Source organism: Schistocerca cancellata, chromosome 9 (genome assembly GCF_023864275.1).
Source record: "Schistocerca cancellata isolate TAMUIC-IGC-003103 chromosome 9, iqSchCanc2.1, whole genome shotgun sequence".
NCBI lineage: Eukaryota > Metazoa > Arthropoda > Insecta > Orthoptera > Acrididae > Schistocerca > Schistocerca cancellata.
In genome coordinates, this window is record NC_064634.1 from 475,321,950 (window position 1) to 475,338,915 (window position 16,966).

The 16,966-nt window shown below is 40.4% G+C and overlaps 1 protein-coding gene across 1 annotated transcript in view; it reads right to left on the reverse strand.

Moving 5' to 3' along the window:
- Positions 1-534: 534 nt before the first annotated feature.
- The window catches only part of LOC126100855 (uncharacterized), a 28,206-nt gene continuing 11,774 nt past the window's right edge, over positions 535-16,966 (reverse strand). The window contains exon 2 of the mRNA XM_049911523.1: positions 535-679. Within this exon, the coding sequence (XP_049767480.1) occupies positions 665-679 (15 nt within the window). The 3' untranslated portion in view covers positions 535-664. The remainder of the gene's footprint in view (positions 680-16,966) is intronic.

Here is a 16,966-nt window from a genome sequence, read left to right on the forward strand (position 1 = left end):
TACACAGAGGCATTTAAACACTCATTCTTCCTATACATGAATGGAACAGGAAGAAACCCTAATAACTGGTACAATGGGATATATCATCTGACATGAACTTCATAGCAGTTTGCAGAGCATAGGTGTAGATCTAGATGTAAATGCTGTATACTCTAATTAACAGGAAGTGTGAACACAAGTAGTGGTGGAAATGTGAAGTTGTCTGCTGTAGTCGTTTTCATATTAACAGTTTAATAAATATACATAGCATAGAATTAACTATGAAACATCTTTTATATTTCTGTGAAATGGACAGTTACTGAAAAATTGCCTATTTGAGCTTAAATGATAGGTGACACTGCATTGGGGTATTTTAATGAAATCTCTGGCTGATAGTACCACATTTATTGTGTACATTTAATGAAAATTTCATCTTTAACTGGTGAGTCTTAATTAAGAAGAAAATGTTAAAAGTTTAGGAGAGGGATTTTTGCATGTCTGAAAAACTGTAAATTTTTGTAATATTTAACAATTTTTTTATTGGACCATGAAAATGTTAGTACAGTTTTTTATGTTCTTTATGTTTCATATATCTCTAAACACTTTTGTTCTTCTTTTTACACTTGTCATGTTGTCACCTTGAATACATTGGCTCTGTGTCATGCTACCTCTTCACATATGTTGATTATGTATCACTGTGCTGCAACAAAGAAGACCAAAGAATTAACTTTCGGGTACAGAAACTCACAAAAATGAGTACACTTGAGAAGTAGATACATGGAGCATCCACAGTGGGTAGTAAAAGAAGGTGAGATTAAGGTTTAATGTCTCAGCAGTTTTGTATTAAGGGAATTCTGTACAAGTTGGGATGAAAATTTCAAAGTGGGAAAAAATGAAGTACATACTAGGTCACTAAAAGTATTTGAACAATCTTCAAAAAATATTATTGTTTCCAAATTAATCATATGTAGTGGCTCCTAACAGGGACATGACTTTAATTGTGGCTTCAGTTTTTGCAAGAATACCAGTGATTTAAGAACTTGGTTTCAGTGCATGTCTCTGAAGGTTTACCTTCACAATGAGACCTAAAGAACACAATGTATAGATGAACAATCAGTGTTCTTAAAACTAGAATTATTACATGCATTTCAATAAGGCAGAAAATATGGAAGCTAAAATTATGGAGTTGATAACAAAGTTAATGAACAGTTTGATGGGAAGTTCCCAGCTCACTTGGTGCAAATTCTGCAATTCAAAATCTAGGGCATTTACAGTTATGGTAATAACTTAAAGTGCATGTACAGTATATATAGGTGCTTATAATTATTTGTCTATAAAGGTAAAGGTGTTCTTGGCTACATCATTGATTGTTTTCTGAATGTATTCAAATCTCTGTCTTCCCATAATATTCCTTCTAGTATGAGCACCATGGAATATAATAACACATGTCCCATCATGCTGTCCTTTCTCCTTGTCAGTGCCATCCATGTTTTCCTTTTCTTCCTGATTCTGCAGAGAAATGCCTCATTTCTTGTGTTATCCATCCAGCATCCTTTTGTAACACTACCTCTCAATTGTTTCAGTTCTCTACTTTTCTGTTTTTCCCATAGTCCGTATGGTGGCGTTCTTCAGACATATATTTCCAGAAATGTCTTCTTCAGTCTGAGGCTTCTTTTAATGAGGAATGTCCACTTTGTGTGTACTAGTAGCTTCATATATCTTCTTTGTTTCATCCATCATTCATTATTTTGTCACAAGGTAGCAAGATTCCTTCTCTTTGTTTAGTGTTCCTGCCTTGATTTTAAGTTCGTCACTTATGTCATTTCCGTTACTCCTCATTAGTTTCTTCATTCTTCAATTTACTCTCAATCCATATTTTGTGACCAATACTCTGTACATTCTATTTAATAGATCTCTCGGTATGAGCTGGGTAGACTGTTGTTCAATGATTTAATCCTGTGTGTATCTCAACACAGTGAAACTGGAAACTGGGCTACATGAAAAACTTATTCATGAAATCATTAACAAACTTTACCACATGCAGCCACAGGAGAAATTGTGAAGAAATATGGTAGCTTCTAAGGATACAAGTCACCACTCCACATTAATCCTCAACGAACAGTACACACAAATTATCCCATATCTATGCACTAATAACTAGGCATGGAAGGTACAAAACCATTGAAAGCATAAATGAAAGAATACATGAAAGAAAAACATATATAAAACACAATGCCTCCTGTATCTGGCTTGTAATGTTTGACAGAACATTGTTTGTAAACACATGCACATGGTGTATGTGACACAACACTCCATACCAGCAGAAGGTCACTACATCAGTCCTCCTGGTGAAAGCAGAGCACTATCCAAAAAGTGGGATGTAAAATGGATGTGTCAACCAGAATTTGTTTTGCACACTGCTGATAGATTCGCTTGTGCTGGAGTTGGCACTGTTGACAGTGATGTTGGTGATGGAACAGCTGTTGGATGAGGCTGGAGCCATGGATCTTCTGATGGGAGTGCTTCTTGAGACATGTGTGCCAGTTTGATCCTGTCAGTGGAAACTGTGGTCAGTTTATCATTAATCAAAATGTCAAATGTTTTTCCTCATTGCACGTGTGTAGTGTGGGTTTGTGTATGGAAGCTGTTGAGACATTTTGATGCCCTCTGTGTGTGGCACGACATGGGGACAGGTACTGAAGTCCTCATTCACAAAGGTAGAGGTTGTTCCTTGTCTGCAGAACTAGGTTATGTTGTCTCTGAGCTGACAGAAAAGGTTGGGCTGATCTCGGTCCAGTAGTGGCAGAGTGTTGAGTCCACAAATTCACCTGGTAGATGCAACTTCTTATCATACACCAGCTCAACCAATGAAGCATCTAAGTCCAATTTATAAATGTTCATGAGGCCCAGTAGCATCATGGGAAGGGTCTTAGTACACTTGGTGTCATGGCACATCAATGCTGCTTGAAATGAATGTAGCATCTCTCAGTCATCTGCCTGCTGCCTGGGTGGTAGTTCATCATATTCTGGTGCACTGTGCCACAAAATTTTGTGAGTTGGGTGAACAGATCAAACTGAAATTGCTGTCCATGGTCCATTGTGATGAGTAGCAGCAGCTGAATTATGATATCCAGTGCGACACAAAAGCAAAGACCAATGTTTCTACTGAAATATTGTCTATCAGTGCAACTTATGGCCAGCAGGTGAAATGGTCTATCAGTGTGAGTATGTAACATTGGCAATTTATATAGTGGTAGTGGTCCTATGATGATGGTGTCAATGTGGTTGAAGTGGACAGTCATGTTTGGAAAGTTCCCTACAGGTGTGTGTATGTGTCAGTGAATCTTGCTGTGTTGATATTTAATACAACTTCTCACCCATTCATGGCAGTCTTTTGCATCCATGATCATACATAATAATTTGTCACTAGACGGGTCATAGATTGTACACCAAGATGACTCAATTTGTGTAAAGTCATGAATGTGTTTCTTCTGAATATGGTTTGTAGGAAAGGATGAGGTTTGTATGTGGACATGTCACAATGTAGTTCATCATTGGTTGTGGGATTGTCAATTGAGGTCTAGTGCTGATGATGTTGCTGTTAGTAGTTCCAGGTCTGTTTGTTGTGCTTTGGCAAGATTAGTGTAGCTGATCATGCTGGAGATCTTGACGACACAAGAGAGACATTTGGCCACCACATTGTTAAGACCAGAGAGTGAACATGAGCTCGTGTTGCTGCCTCAGTGAACAGTTCATGTAGTTCTGATGAAAGTCATATGTCAACAGTTGCTGATCAATTTAGATGATAATGTCTCTGGCTTCCAGCTGAGGCTTGAATGCCACACGGCATTTGAAGTATTTAATAGCTTCATACATGGCTAGAATATTCTATTTCTGTTGCAAGTGTGACAACTTGTGTGAGAAGAACAGTAGTGGCTGTAACACATCACCACACTGCTGCTGTAACACCATGCCAGTAACCAATTGACTAGCATCAACTACCAGTGGCAAGGATGCATTTGGGTTGGTGTACATGAACAGTGCAGCATCTGTGATTCTCTTCTTGGCTGCTTCAAATGCCAAGCTCATACCATCAGCCCCTGTTGTGACTGAGTTGCCTTTACTCATTGGGCCAGAGAGGACTGCAGTTAAAGGCTCTTGTAGCTCAGTTAAGGGTGGCAAGTTGCGGTGGAAGAAGTTCAATATGTCCAGGAACCAGGGCAATTGTTTGGTGGTGCTTGAGTGTGCAATCTGCAAAAAAGCTTCCACCTTCTCATGTAGTGGTAGCGATCCTGCAGGTGATATTCTGTATCCCAGGAAATCCACCTGTGTCTGGCTGAAGATACATTTAACTGTGTTGAGGATCACACTGAGTCATTCCAACCATCTGAATACTTCTACTAAATGTTGATGGGTCCAAAAAATTCTGGATGTCATCAAGGCAGGCTAAGCAAAATGACAGACCTTGTAGCACTGAGTCAATAAACCTTTGCCGGGTTTGTGTAAGTTCCAGAGACCGAACATTATAAACATGTTCTCAAACAGCAAAAAAGGAGTAAGCACAGCAGTCTTTGGGATATCCAGTTCCACCGTGGATATCTGCACATATGCTTTAGCACAGGCTACTACACTGAAGATATTGACACCATTCGATACATAATTGTAATCATGCAACAACAGCACAGAGTATCTGTCTGGTATTATTCTCATGTTAAGAGTTCTATAGTCATCACACGAACTCCACACACCACATTTCTTCAGGATTAGATATAACAGGGGTCACCAGGGATTGTTTGATGGGCATATGATTCCCTCATGGACTGTACTGTCAAACTCTGCATTTGCAATTGCCAGCCAGTTCAGAGCCAAATGTCATGGGCTACAAGATGTGGGGAGCCTGTCATTTGCCTTGATATAGTGAACGGTGTTCAGCAGCACCTTCTTAGGCATGCCAGGTGGTCGTGTCAAGGCTGGAAATCCATGCAACTACTCAGTGTACTCTTTGTCCACAACTTTAACCAGTTTGGCAGTGTGTACAGCTGCATCTTGTTGAAAACCAGATGCAGTCAGGCCAGTGGTGTTATCAACCAGGTGAATGTTCTTCATGTCTGGCAGTAGGGTATAATAGGCAAGGAAGTTTGCTCCAATAATGGATTCAGTGATGTCCATGACGATGAAATCCCATGTGAAAACTCGATGCAAACCCAAAATTAATTCTAGTTGCAGAGTGCTGTATGTTGGTTTCACTGAGTTATTCACCATGGCCATAGAGAATGATATAGGCAGTCATCTTCTGTGCAACATTCTCAGTGGATAAATACACAATTAGGATCCAGTGCCTATTAAATATTTCCAGCCAGACTGCCAATCACTAACAAACATGCTTGGAGACACTGGCCAACAATAGGAGGAAGCACCTACTTCCACCTGCCAGTGGCATTTGGGTAATTGCACAGGTTTGTCCATCTGTGTGCTTGCTCACTGAATTTTTGGTGATACCAACAGACACCTTACTGACCAGACATAGTATCAAATGAGGTCATTGATGATCTGCTGTGTGAGCATTGGCGGTATTGCTACTGGCCTCTGACATTGCTTGAGTCGCAACAAGATAATACAGTAGTTTGCTGATCTGCTGCTTCAGTTGATCTAACTTGGCCACCAAGGCACCATAATCTGTGTGCCAATTTTTTGGCATGTCTGACTACTTTATCAAAGATTTTTTTATATTGCCTTACATAGCTGAAGAGTTCTGAGTCTGGACTGGCTTTTGCCTCCATATGTAGTTCTCTTGTTCTCATGCTTGAAATCTGAGTACTCCTTGTTATCCATGATCCCTTCATGAGTGTGTCAGGAAAGCATTTATTGAAAGGAAAGCATTAACTGAAAACCATCAAGAAGGCCTCCAGAAACTTAATGAAATTTTCTTTTACTGAGGACTGAGCAGTAAATGACCATGAGATGAGGCTGAATTTACTGACAAACATTTCTACATTTCATTGTCTAAAATCTCTGATTGTCCTATTTGTGTTCTTTGGGCTAACACAAGGTAATGGCACTAATAGAGCACTGTGGTCTGAGATCCTCTGTGGTGTACCACTGCTCTAGCTAACTTACTACCAGCACACTCTTGGTAGTGTCTCCCAAAATTCTAGAATAGAAAGAACTGGCCTTCACCTGTGCAAACCCTGAAGCCAGACTGTGTGACTAGAAAGGTGGTAGCCATGCAGCTTATAGCCAGTCACAACACGGTGGGATTAGTAGTAGCTGAAGTACCAGTCATTTTGTAAATCTCCCTCGTGAACACTGGTTAATTCAGTGATATTATGCAGGTGATCATGTCAGGGTTGCCAGCTTGTCAGTTTGAGTGGTGAGTAGGCTGTCATTTGACTATTAATCTTGCATACATCTTGACACAGGGCACAATGGGAAGTAACTGAAATGCTGACGGAGAATATAATTCAGTTGCCCCAGTCCTGGGTGGTACTGAGTTATGAGGGGACTGCTCCTCTGTGGCCAGACAGTGGGACTTTGCGGGGTGGTGGGAGACTGGAAAGATAAGGCCTGGGAGATTTTGTTATGTACAAGGTTGGGAGGATAATTATGGTCAGTGAAGGCTTCAGTGCCCTGAAATGAGAAATGTCCTGCCTACTCTCCTGCCCACCCCTCCCACAGTGATATTCCACCGTCCACCAAACTCACACAATATACTCACCCATCCTTACACAACCCCTGCTCCCAATCCCTTACATCATGGCTCATACCCCTATAATAGACCTAGATGCAAGACCTGTCCCACATATCCTCCCACCACCTCCTACTCCAGTCCAGTCACTAACATCACCTATCCCATCAAAGGCAGGGCTACATGTGAAACCAGTCATGTGGTCTACAAGCTAAGCTGCAACCATTGTGCTGTATTCTATGTAGGCATGACAACCAACAAGCTTTCTGTCCACATGAATGGCCACCAACAAACTGTGGCCAAGAAACAAGTGGACCACCCTGTTGCTGAACAAGCTGCCAAACATCCTTCATTTCAATGACTGCTTCACAGCCTGTGCCATATGGGTCCTTCCCACCAACACCAGCTTTTCTGAACTGCACAGGGATGAGCTTTCCCTGCAATACATCCCTGTATCCCTGGCCTCAACCTTCGTCAGTCATTGTCCTCACCCATCCAGCCCCTTCCCTGTTATCATTCCAACACTACACAGCCGTCATTCCACCACCACAGCCAGTCTTCTTATTTCTCTCCTTTTTCACTACTTCCCCCTCCCCACCTCACCCCTGCCCTTTATCTAACCTGCAGCACTTCACTGTCCACCACCCCCACCATACTATCCCTCCCCCTGCCTGCCCCAGCCTCCTCCTTACTCCCACCCAGTTGCCACTTCCATCATGCACTGGTGCTGCTGCTCGCAGTGTGATTTTAGTTGCCAGAGACTGCAGTTGTGTGTGTGAGTTGCATTTACTTGAGGGAGAGAGAGAGAGAGAGAGAGAGAGAGAGAGAGAGAGAGAGAGGGAGAGAGAGAGTGTTTGTGTGTGTGTGTGTGTGTCTTGTTCACGAAGGCGTTAATGGCTGAAAGCTATAATTGTGAGAGTCTTCTTGTTGTGCCTATCTGCATCTCAGCATCTCCACTGTATTGTGAGTAGTAACTTTCCTTCTCATAATATTGTTACATTCCATCCTGGATTTTCCATTGTAGGATTCTAAAACAGATGGACATCAATGAGCTATGTTTTATGAACCAGTTTCCTATCCTTTTAGTAGACAAGTGTGACTTGGATTTCTTCTAATCACTGGGAACAGTCTTTTGTTCTAAGGATGTAGGGTTAAAATTGGGTCTAACTCAGTCACAAATTCTGGACACAATTTGACAGGAATTCTAAACAGACCCTGGAGGTTTGTTTTATTTTATTGATTTTTGTTGTTTCACAACATGACTGACGCTAATATCTATAAGCTCTGATCAACAAAGACTGAGACTGACTGTGGCTTCCATGATATTTTCTCATCTGTAACACGAGTATTTGAAAGAGTGGGTTTTCATTTATAATGTCCATAAGCGGCAGTGCTCAAGTATCAGTAGATTGGTACTAATGCTCTATTTTGTAGAAGCTCTTTGCATTTCATATACCAGACAATAGAGGTAACATGAGAGGAGCAGTATGACACAATAAAATTCTGTGTTTATTTAAACCACACAGTCACTGAAACATATGCCTGACCATCCCCTTTTTTTTTTTTGGTCATCAGTCTACTGACTGGTTTGATGTGGCCCGCCACGAATTCCTTTCCTGTGCTAACCTCTTCATCTCAGAGTAGCACTTGCAACCTACATCCTCAATTATTTGCTTGACGTATTCCAATCTCTGTCTTCCTCTACAGTTTTTGCCCTCACAGCTCTCTCTAGTACCACGGAAGTCATTCCCTCATGTCTTTGCAGATGTCCTATCATCATGTCCCTTCCCCTTATCAGTGTTTTCCACATATTCCTTTCCTCTCCGATTCTGTGTAGAACCTCCTCATTCCTTACCTTATCAGTCCACCTAATTTTCAACATTCGTCTATAGCACCACATCTCAAGTGCTTCGATTCTCTTCTGTTCCGGTTTTCCCACAGTCCATGTTTCACTACCATACAATGCTGTACTCCAGACATACATCCTCAGAAATTTCTTCCTCAAATTAAGGCCGGTATTTGATATTAGTAGCCCTCTCTTGGCCAGAAATGACTTTTTTGCCATAGCGAGTCTGCTTTTGATATCCTCTTTGCTCCGTCTGTCATTGGTTATTTTACAGCCTAGGTAGCAGAATTCCTCAACTTCATTGACTTCGTGACCATCAATCCTGATGTTAAGTTTCTCGCTGTTCTCATTTCTACTACTTCTCATTACCTTCGTCTTTCTCTGATTTACTCTCAAACTGAACTGTGTACTCATTAGACTGTTCATTTCGTTCAGCGGATCATTTAATTCTTCTTCACTTTCACTTAGGATAGCAATGTCATCAGCGAATCGTATCATTGATATCCATTCACCTTGTATTTTAATTCCACTCCTGAACCTTTCTTTTATTTCCTTCATTGCTTCCTCGATGTACAGATTGAAGAGTAGGGGTGAAAGGCTACAGCCTTGTCTTACACCCTTCTTAATACAAGCGCTTTGTTCTTGATCGTCCACTCTTATTATTCCCTCGTGGTTGTTGTACATATTGTATATGACCCGTCTCTCCCTATAGCTTATCCCTACTTTTTTCAGAATCTTGAACAGCTTGCACCATTTTATATTGTCAAATGCTTTTTCCAGGTTGACGAATCCTATGAAAGTGTCTTGATTTTTCTTTAGCCTTGCTTCCATTATTAGCCATAACGTCAGAATTGCCTCTCTCGTCCCTTTACTTTTCCTAAAGCCAAACCGATCATCACCTAGCGCATTCTCAATTTTCTTTTCCATTCTTCTATATATTATTCTTGTAAGCAGCTTCAATGCATGAGCTGTTAAGCTGATTATGCGATAATTCTCGCACTTGTCAGCTCTTGCTGTCTTCGGAATTGTGTGGATGATGCTTTTCCGAACGTCAGATGGTATATCGCCAGACTCATATATTCTACACACCAACGTGAATAGTCGTTTTGTTGCCACTTCCCTCAATGATTTTAGAAATTCTGATGGAATGTTATCTATCCCTTTTGCCTTATTTGACCGTAAGTGCTCCAAAGCTCTTTTAAATTCCAATTGTAATACTGGATCCCCTATCTCTTCTAAATCGGCTCCTGTTTCTTCTTCTATCACATCAGACAAATCTTCACCCTCATAGAGGCTTTCAATGTATTCTTTCCATTCATCTGCTCTCTCCTCTGCATTTAACAGTGGAATTCCCGTTGCACTCTTAATGTTACCACTGTTGCTTTTAATGTCACCAAAGGTTGTTTTGACTTTTCTGTATGCTGAGTCTGTCCTTCCGACAATCATATCTTTTTTGATGTCTTCACATTTTTCCTGCAGCCATTTCGTCTTAGCTTCCCTGCACTTCCTATTCATTTCATTCCTCAGCAACTTGTATTTCTGTATTCCTGATTTTCCCAGAACATGTTTGTACTTCCTTCTTTCATCAATCAACTGAAGTATTTCTTCTGTTACCCATGGTTTCTTCGCAGCTACCTTCTTTGTACCTATGTTTTCCTTCCCAACTTCTGTGATGGCCCTTTTTAGAGATGTCCATTCCTCTTCAACTGTACTGCCTACTGCACTATTCCTTATTGCTGTATCTATAGCGTTAGAGAACTTCAAACGTATCTCGTCATTCCTTAGTACTTCCGTATCCCACTTCTTTATGTATTGATTCTTCCTGACTAATGTCTTGAACTTCAGCCTACTCTTCATCACTACTATATTGTGATCTGAGTCTATATCAGCTCCTGGGTATGCCTTACATTCCAGTATCTGAGTTCGGAATCTCTGTCTGACGATGATGTAATCTAATTGAAATCTTCCCGTATCTCCTGGCCTTTTCCAAGTATACCTCCTCCTCTTGTGATTCTTGAACAGGGTATTCGCTATTACTAGCTGAAACTTGTTACAGAACTCAATTAGTCTTTCTCCTCTTTCATTCCTTGTCCCAAGCCCATATTCTCCTGTAACCTTTTCTTCTACTCCTTCCCCTACAACTGCATTCCAGTCACCCATGACTATTATATTTTCGTCCCCCTTTACATACTGCATTACCCTTTCAATATCCTCATATACTTTCTCTATCTGTTCATCTTCAGCTTGCGACGTCGGCATGTATACCTGAACTATCCTTGTCGGTGTTGGTCTGCTGTCGATTCTGATTAGAACAACCCGGTCACTGAACTGTTCACAGTAACACCCTCTGCCCTGCCTTCCTATTCATAATGAATCCTACACCTGTTATACCATTTTCTGCTGCTGTTGATGTTACCCGATACTCATCTGACCAGAAATCCATGTCTTCGTTCCACTTCACTTCACTGACCCCTACTATATCTAGATTGAGCCTTTGCATTTCCCTTTTCAGATTTTCTAGTTTCCCTACCATGTTCAAGCTTCTGACATTCCACGCCCTGACTCGTAGAACGTTATCCTTTCGTTGATTATTCAATATAACCCATGTTTGTGCACACTGGGTGCCACATCTGTTGACTCCCAACAAAAGGCTGTGCGAATGAAGACAGTCATGAGCTGCTGTGTCACTTTGCTGATGGAGGCGACACATTTCTGGAATCAATTATCACCAGTAATGAGTCATGACTACATCATTATGATCTTGAAGGAAAACAAGTCAGCACATTGTGGAAACTGCCAGGTTCTCCAACATCAAAAAAGGCAGAAGTTTTCCCATCTGTAGGGAAAGTGATGGTGATCACATTATTTGACTGCTATGGAATGATTTACCATCATGCAGCCCCCCCCCCCCCCTCACACTACTGTTACACCAACATACTATATGTCAGTATTGGCCAAACTCAGGGAACACGCTGCAAGGAAGTGATCAGAACTTTCTTGGACTAGATGGTGACTTTATTATGACAGTGGATTGACTTGTGTAGTAAATCAAGTCATGCAGTTTCTGATTCAATCCAACATTACCTGTGTACTGCTTCTACCATATAGTCCTGATCTTGTATCCTATGATTTTTTTCCCCATCACTAAAGGCAAAGCTTTGGGGCATTTGATTTGAGAACATTGAAACAGTGCTCGAGAAAAGGAAGGTGTGATGCAAAACAGACAGCCAGAGTTGCAACTAAAATGGATATTTAGTTAGTCAATGACCAGTTTCAGGCAGTGCCCATTCTCAAACCAACCTTAGTACAAAAGCCAAAATTACAATATATCCAAACACATGTTTACACTAAATATGAATACAAAGCATAAACTGATAGCAAATCACAACCAGCACATACCAATATTCACCAAGAAAATGTCCATCAAAAATAGCTGTAAATGAAGTGGGTACATATTTATGTGTTGTTACAGCTAATGTTAATTAACAAATGATGCTAATGAAGTTGGCAGCTACTGGGAAACCTAGCAGAGGTGACATTTTCTTTGGCTTGTGATTTTTTTATTTCAGGAAAGGTTGTTTTCATAGCAGATCACAATGTTAATAACAGTCAGTGTACAAGATGACTACATAACATATGTGGCACATACGTATGTTTTGTAAGTGTGCTTATTTACACAAATAAAATACAATACTAAAGTCTAACTTACAGATCCAGAGCGGGTAAGATATAATTGCAATAAGGCATGAAAATGTTAGTACACTGTCATAGAATTACAACACGGTATTGCTACATTGTAGCCTACATAGCACTAACCAAACTGTGGTAAAGACACCATACTTGAGCATAAACCACAAGCAGAATTTTAAAAAGTTGAAAAATTGTACCATTGAAAGATAGAGTTTTGGATAATCTGAAGGGAGAGGGGAGGGAGGGTAAGGAAAAGGGTTAGGGGAAAGCAAGGCAATATGGAAAGGAAGCGGTTGGGGGGAGGAGTGAGGTGGAAGAGGGGGCAGGGCATAGGTTGCAAGCGGGACCCCAGAGTGAAGATTGTAACAAAGTGAGCTGAAATGCGTATTTAAAAATGTCAAAACCAATGATGGGCATCAAATACAATCTCTACATTGCAGGAAGTATTTTCCATAATACATAAAATTCTTTTGGAAAAACTGTGTACCATAAAATAAAATGACAAAATGTAGTGGCTATGATTTAAATCCATCGAGCATAGACTGCTGCCAAGATACATAGGACAAACATTTCAAATGATATGGTGAATGTCCACAATGTTGTGTGAATAAGTGTACAAATCTTTTAGAGGAGATATAATCTTATCAAAAGTAGACTTAGTAAGAGGTGTCTACAGCTATGTAATTAGTAATCAAAGTAAATAACAAAACTGTAAATAAGGAGAGACACAGGGGAGGGGAGAGGCTAAAGAGCAAAAGACATCTAGAGTGAAGAACATAGTCAGTTAGGGCACAATAAGCATTTAACCCTTTCATATCCTCTAGCTACAATTGTGTACATTAATGTTTACTGTGCCTTAGCTGCAACAGAAGCATTTTCTCCCAGAGGAAACCCAAGGTATACATTTGTGAGTGTTCAGCCTCTTCATACCGTGCAAGTGCTGCCACCTGTTAGGCACCACTATGAAAATATCGGTAACTGAAAGTAGCAGTGTGTAGCAGTTCTAACCACTAGAAAAATTCAGGTCTGAAAATGTTAAAATATATAGGATACAAATGAGTGTAAGCTACAATATTATGAAAAGGAGAGTTGCTAGTTACCATATAGTGGAGATATTGAGTCACAGAATAGGCACAATGAAAAGACTATCTCAAATAAGCTTTCAGCCAATGAGGTCTTTGCCAAAAAAGATCTCTCTCTCTCTCTCTCTCTCTCTCTCTCTCTCTCTCTCTCTCTCTCTCCTCTTCTCTCTCTCTCTCTCTCTCTCTCACACACACACACACACACACACACAGCTGCAGTCTCTGGCACGTGAAGCCACACTTGAGACTGCAGTCATGTGTGTGTGAGTCATGTTTGTGTGAGTGTGTTGTGTGTGTGTGTTGTCCATTTTTGACAAAGGCCTCATTGGCGGGAAGCTTATTTGTGACAGTCTTTTTGTTGTGCCTATCTGTGACTCAGCATCTTCACTATATGGTGAGTAGCAACTTTCCCTTTCATAATATTGTTACTTTCCATCCTGGATTTTCTGGTGTAAATTACAGTATGATTAATATGAATACATTAAATTGAATAAAATGGCACATTACTGTAAGTGCTACACAACCTGACACACTTAACCAATTTCAAGGCAAAAAATATTGTTACACTTGGAAAATACAAGTTTCAGACCATCTCAAATATTGCTAAAGCCAAATTGTTTGTAGAGAAGGTAAAATTTAGGATGATGATCATCACCACTTAGGGTACAATAGGTTTTTAAAATATACAGGATATAAAGTATCATAAATGCGTGTCTGAGCACAATGTATACACTAATCTGAGTACTATAGCACCTGCTATACAACATAATACAGATGAGCCACTCTCAAGACTAAAAATATTATGACAGTGGGAAAAACTGGTTTTAGATTATCTCAGACACTGTTACAGCCAATTTATTTTAGGGAAGGTGACTTCTCACCAAAAATGGATTAAACAAGCAGCATCAATGGATATTTATCAGGTAGTTAAACAAATTTATACATCAAAGATAACGAGGGGCTTGGAGGAAGGTGGGAGGAGAGGATTAAAAAGGGAAGGAATGGTAGGGGGTGGGCGTAGCAGGGGTATGGAGCGAGGCTGGTGAGTAAGGATGGGGACAAGCCTACAGACTGGAAGGCAGAGGGAAGGGACAAATAGGAATGGTGGGGAAAATGGGGTTGCAGTTAAATGGTAGGGGGGGGAGGGGAGGGGAGGGGATAACAAGAAGGGAATGTTCTGGAATGGAGGGGAAGGGGAAAGTGGTGGCACATGGATAGTGGGGGGAGGGAGGTGGGAGACACATATATTATAAATAAATGCAGAAATATTGATTACAGCACATTCCTGAAGAGAGTAAAGAATCTGTTAAACCAGAAATGTACCCATTCATGTAGAATTTTATCGAGTTCTTTTATTTTGTTCTTGAGAGTCTCCAGTTCTTCCTAGATGTTCACCTGAAGTCCCTTTGTTGCACAAAGCAGGACTTTATAAAGTACTATCTGTATTACCAACAGAATGCTGCTCCTTTGGAAGATGCTGACTGAATGTTGTCTTACTGTTTGGATTAACATGCAGTTCATAACGAGTGATAAAATTACTACCAGTTTGTACTTGTAGAAGGACTTGCAAGAATCATATTACAGCTTGTACACACTGAAGGAACCAAATTTGTTTTAATCGGTAGTTACATAGGTGTGGGTGCCTCTTGCTAAGTGTACTTTTAATAAGATTATATCTTCTCTAGAAGACATATATGCTTGCTCACACAACATTGTATGAGTTCGAAGTATGATTTGAAACATTTGTCCTTTGTTCCTTGAGAGCAGGCTATGCTTGGTAGTGTTAAATCCCAGCCACTGTGTTTCATAATTTTATTTTATGGTACACAATTTTTTCAGAATTTTATGTAAAATTGTGAAAAATATTTATTATAATGAAGAGCTTGTATTTTATGCTTGTCATTGGTTTGCAAATTTGTAACTAAGCATTACAGCTTGCTTTGCTGCAGTCCTCAACGTAGATTCCCCCCCCCCCCCCCCTCTTGCCACCTATGCCCCCCCCCTCCCAACTCTTCCTCCACTCCTGGGTTCTTCCCTCCCCTTTTCAACCCTTTTGTCCCATTTATCTCATCAGTTTTCTTTCTGTCTTGCTTTGCCTTACCCCCTTCCATTTTACCTTACTCTCCCTCCCTCCTCCCCTCTCTTCCCCCTTCCCCTTTCCTGGTAATTGTACTGACTGTCCGGAAGCTAATGTTTATATAATTACAGTGGATTTTATTTAAGTAATTTCGCATGTGATCCTACTGTTGTAGCTCTCTTTTTTTTTTTCAAAAAATGATAACATGATTAGACTAGTAGATACCTTTTAATGGTATGTCAACAAAACTGTTTTAAATTTTGTTTGTGGGTTATGCCCATGTTTGGCACCTTTGCCACAGTTGTGCTACAAAGTAACAATGCTATGTGTGGAACAATGTAGCAGTGCTGAGCTGTAATTCTGTGACAATGTGCTGACATTTTTATGCTTTACACCATGTAGGTCTCACCCTCTCTGAATGTGTAAGTTAGACCTTAGTTATTACATTGCATTTGATTTGTGTAGATAAACACACTTACAAAACATATGTATGTGCCATGTATGTTATGTAATCATCTTATACACTGCTTTTTTTTAAAGATTGTGAATTTCTGTGGAAACAACCATTCCCAAAATAAGAGAATCACAGTCTGAAGAGGGCACCACCTCTTCTAGGTTTCCTAGTAGCTTCCAACTTGATCAGTATCATTCGTTAACCATCATTAGTGGCCTAGACTGACATCTCTGTCGAAACTCTTTTCCTTTACAAATGTCTGCTTGTGTCTGTGTATGTGCGGTTGGATATGGGTGTGTGTGCGAGTGTATACCTGTCCTTTTTCCCCCTAAGGTAAGTCTTTCCGCTCCCGGCATTGGAATGACTCCTTACCCTCTCCCTTAAAACCCACATCCTTTCGTCTTTCGTCTATCGACCTGCCAGCACTTTCGTTTGGTAAGTCACATCATCTTTGTTTTTAGATATATATATACACTTTATATACTGCTGTTTTTGATGGAAATTTTACTTGGCAAACATTGGTATGTACTGGTTGTGATTTGCTATTGATTTATAGTTTGTACTCATATTTAATGTAAACATCTGTTTGGATATATTGTAATTTTGACTCTTGTACATAGGTCAATTTGAGTATGGGCATAGCCTAAAACCAGTCATGGGCTAAAAATATCCAGTTTAGTTACAAGTCTGGTTGTCTCTTTTTGTATCACAATCAAAAATGAGATATTGTACTCTATGTAAAAAAAGTGAGGACCTGTCAAAGAATGGCATGCACCATGTGTCTCAGGACTGATTGAGTTGTGATGGATTTCTTGCAATGTATCAGTAGTCTCATGATCTTTGACTGATGTGTTGCAGTTGGAGTGCAGTGGCCACTGGTGTGGAGGTTCTGGGTGGGCATTGTTGCCAGTTTCGGTGGGCAGTATGAGCTGAGGAACGAAACTGCAACAAACTTTCCGAAGGGCCTCTTTGCCATTGTGTTAGCTGTTTGCGGGCAACCAATATCAGGTTCTTGTTACCCTGTATAAGTTACTAAGTACCGATGTGGTTTGAGCTGTGATTTATCAGAAGGACACTGAGCTGTCAAGGCAGTGTTCACTGTCATTTTGGTTTGCCTTCCTTCTGTTTGTTGGGTACAGATGCCCATGTCTCC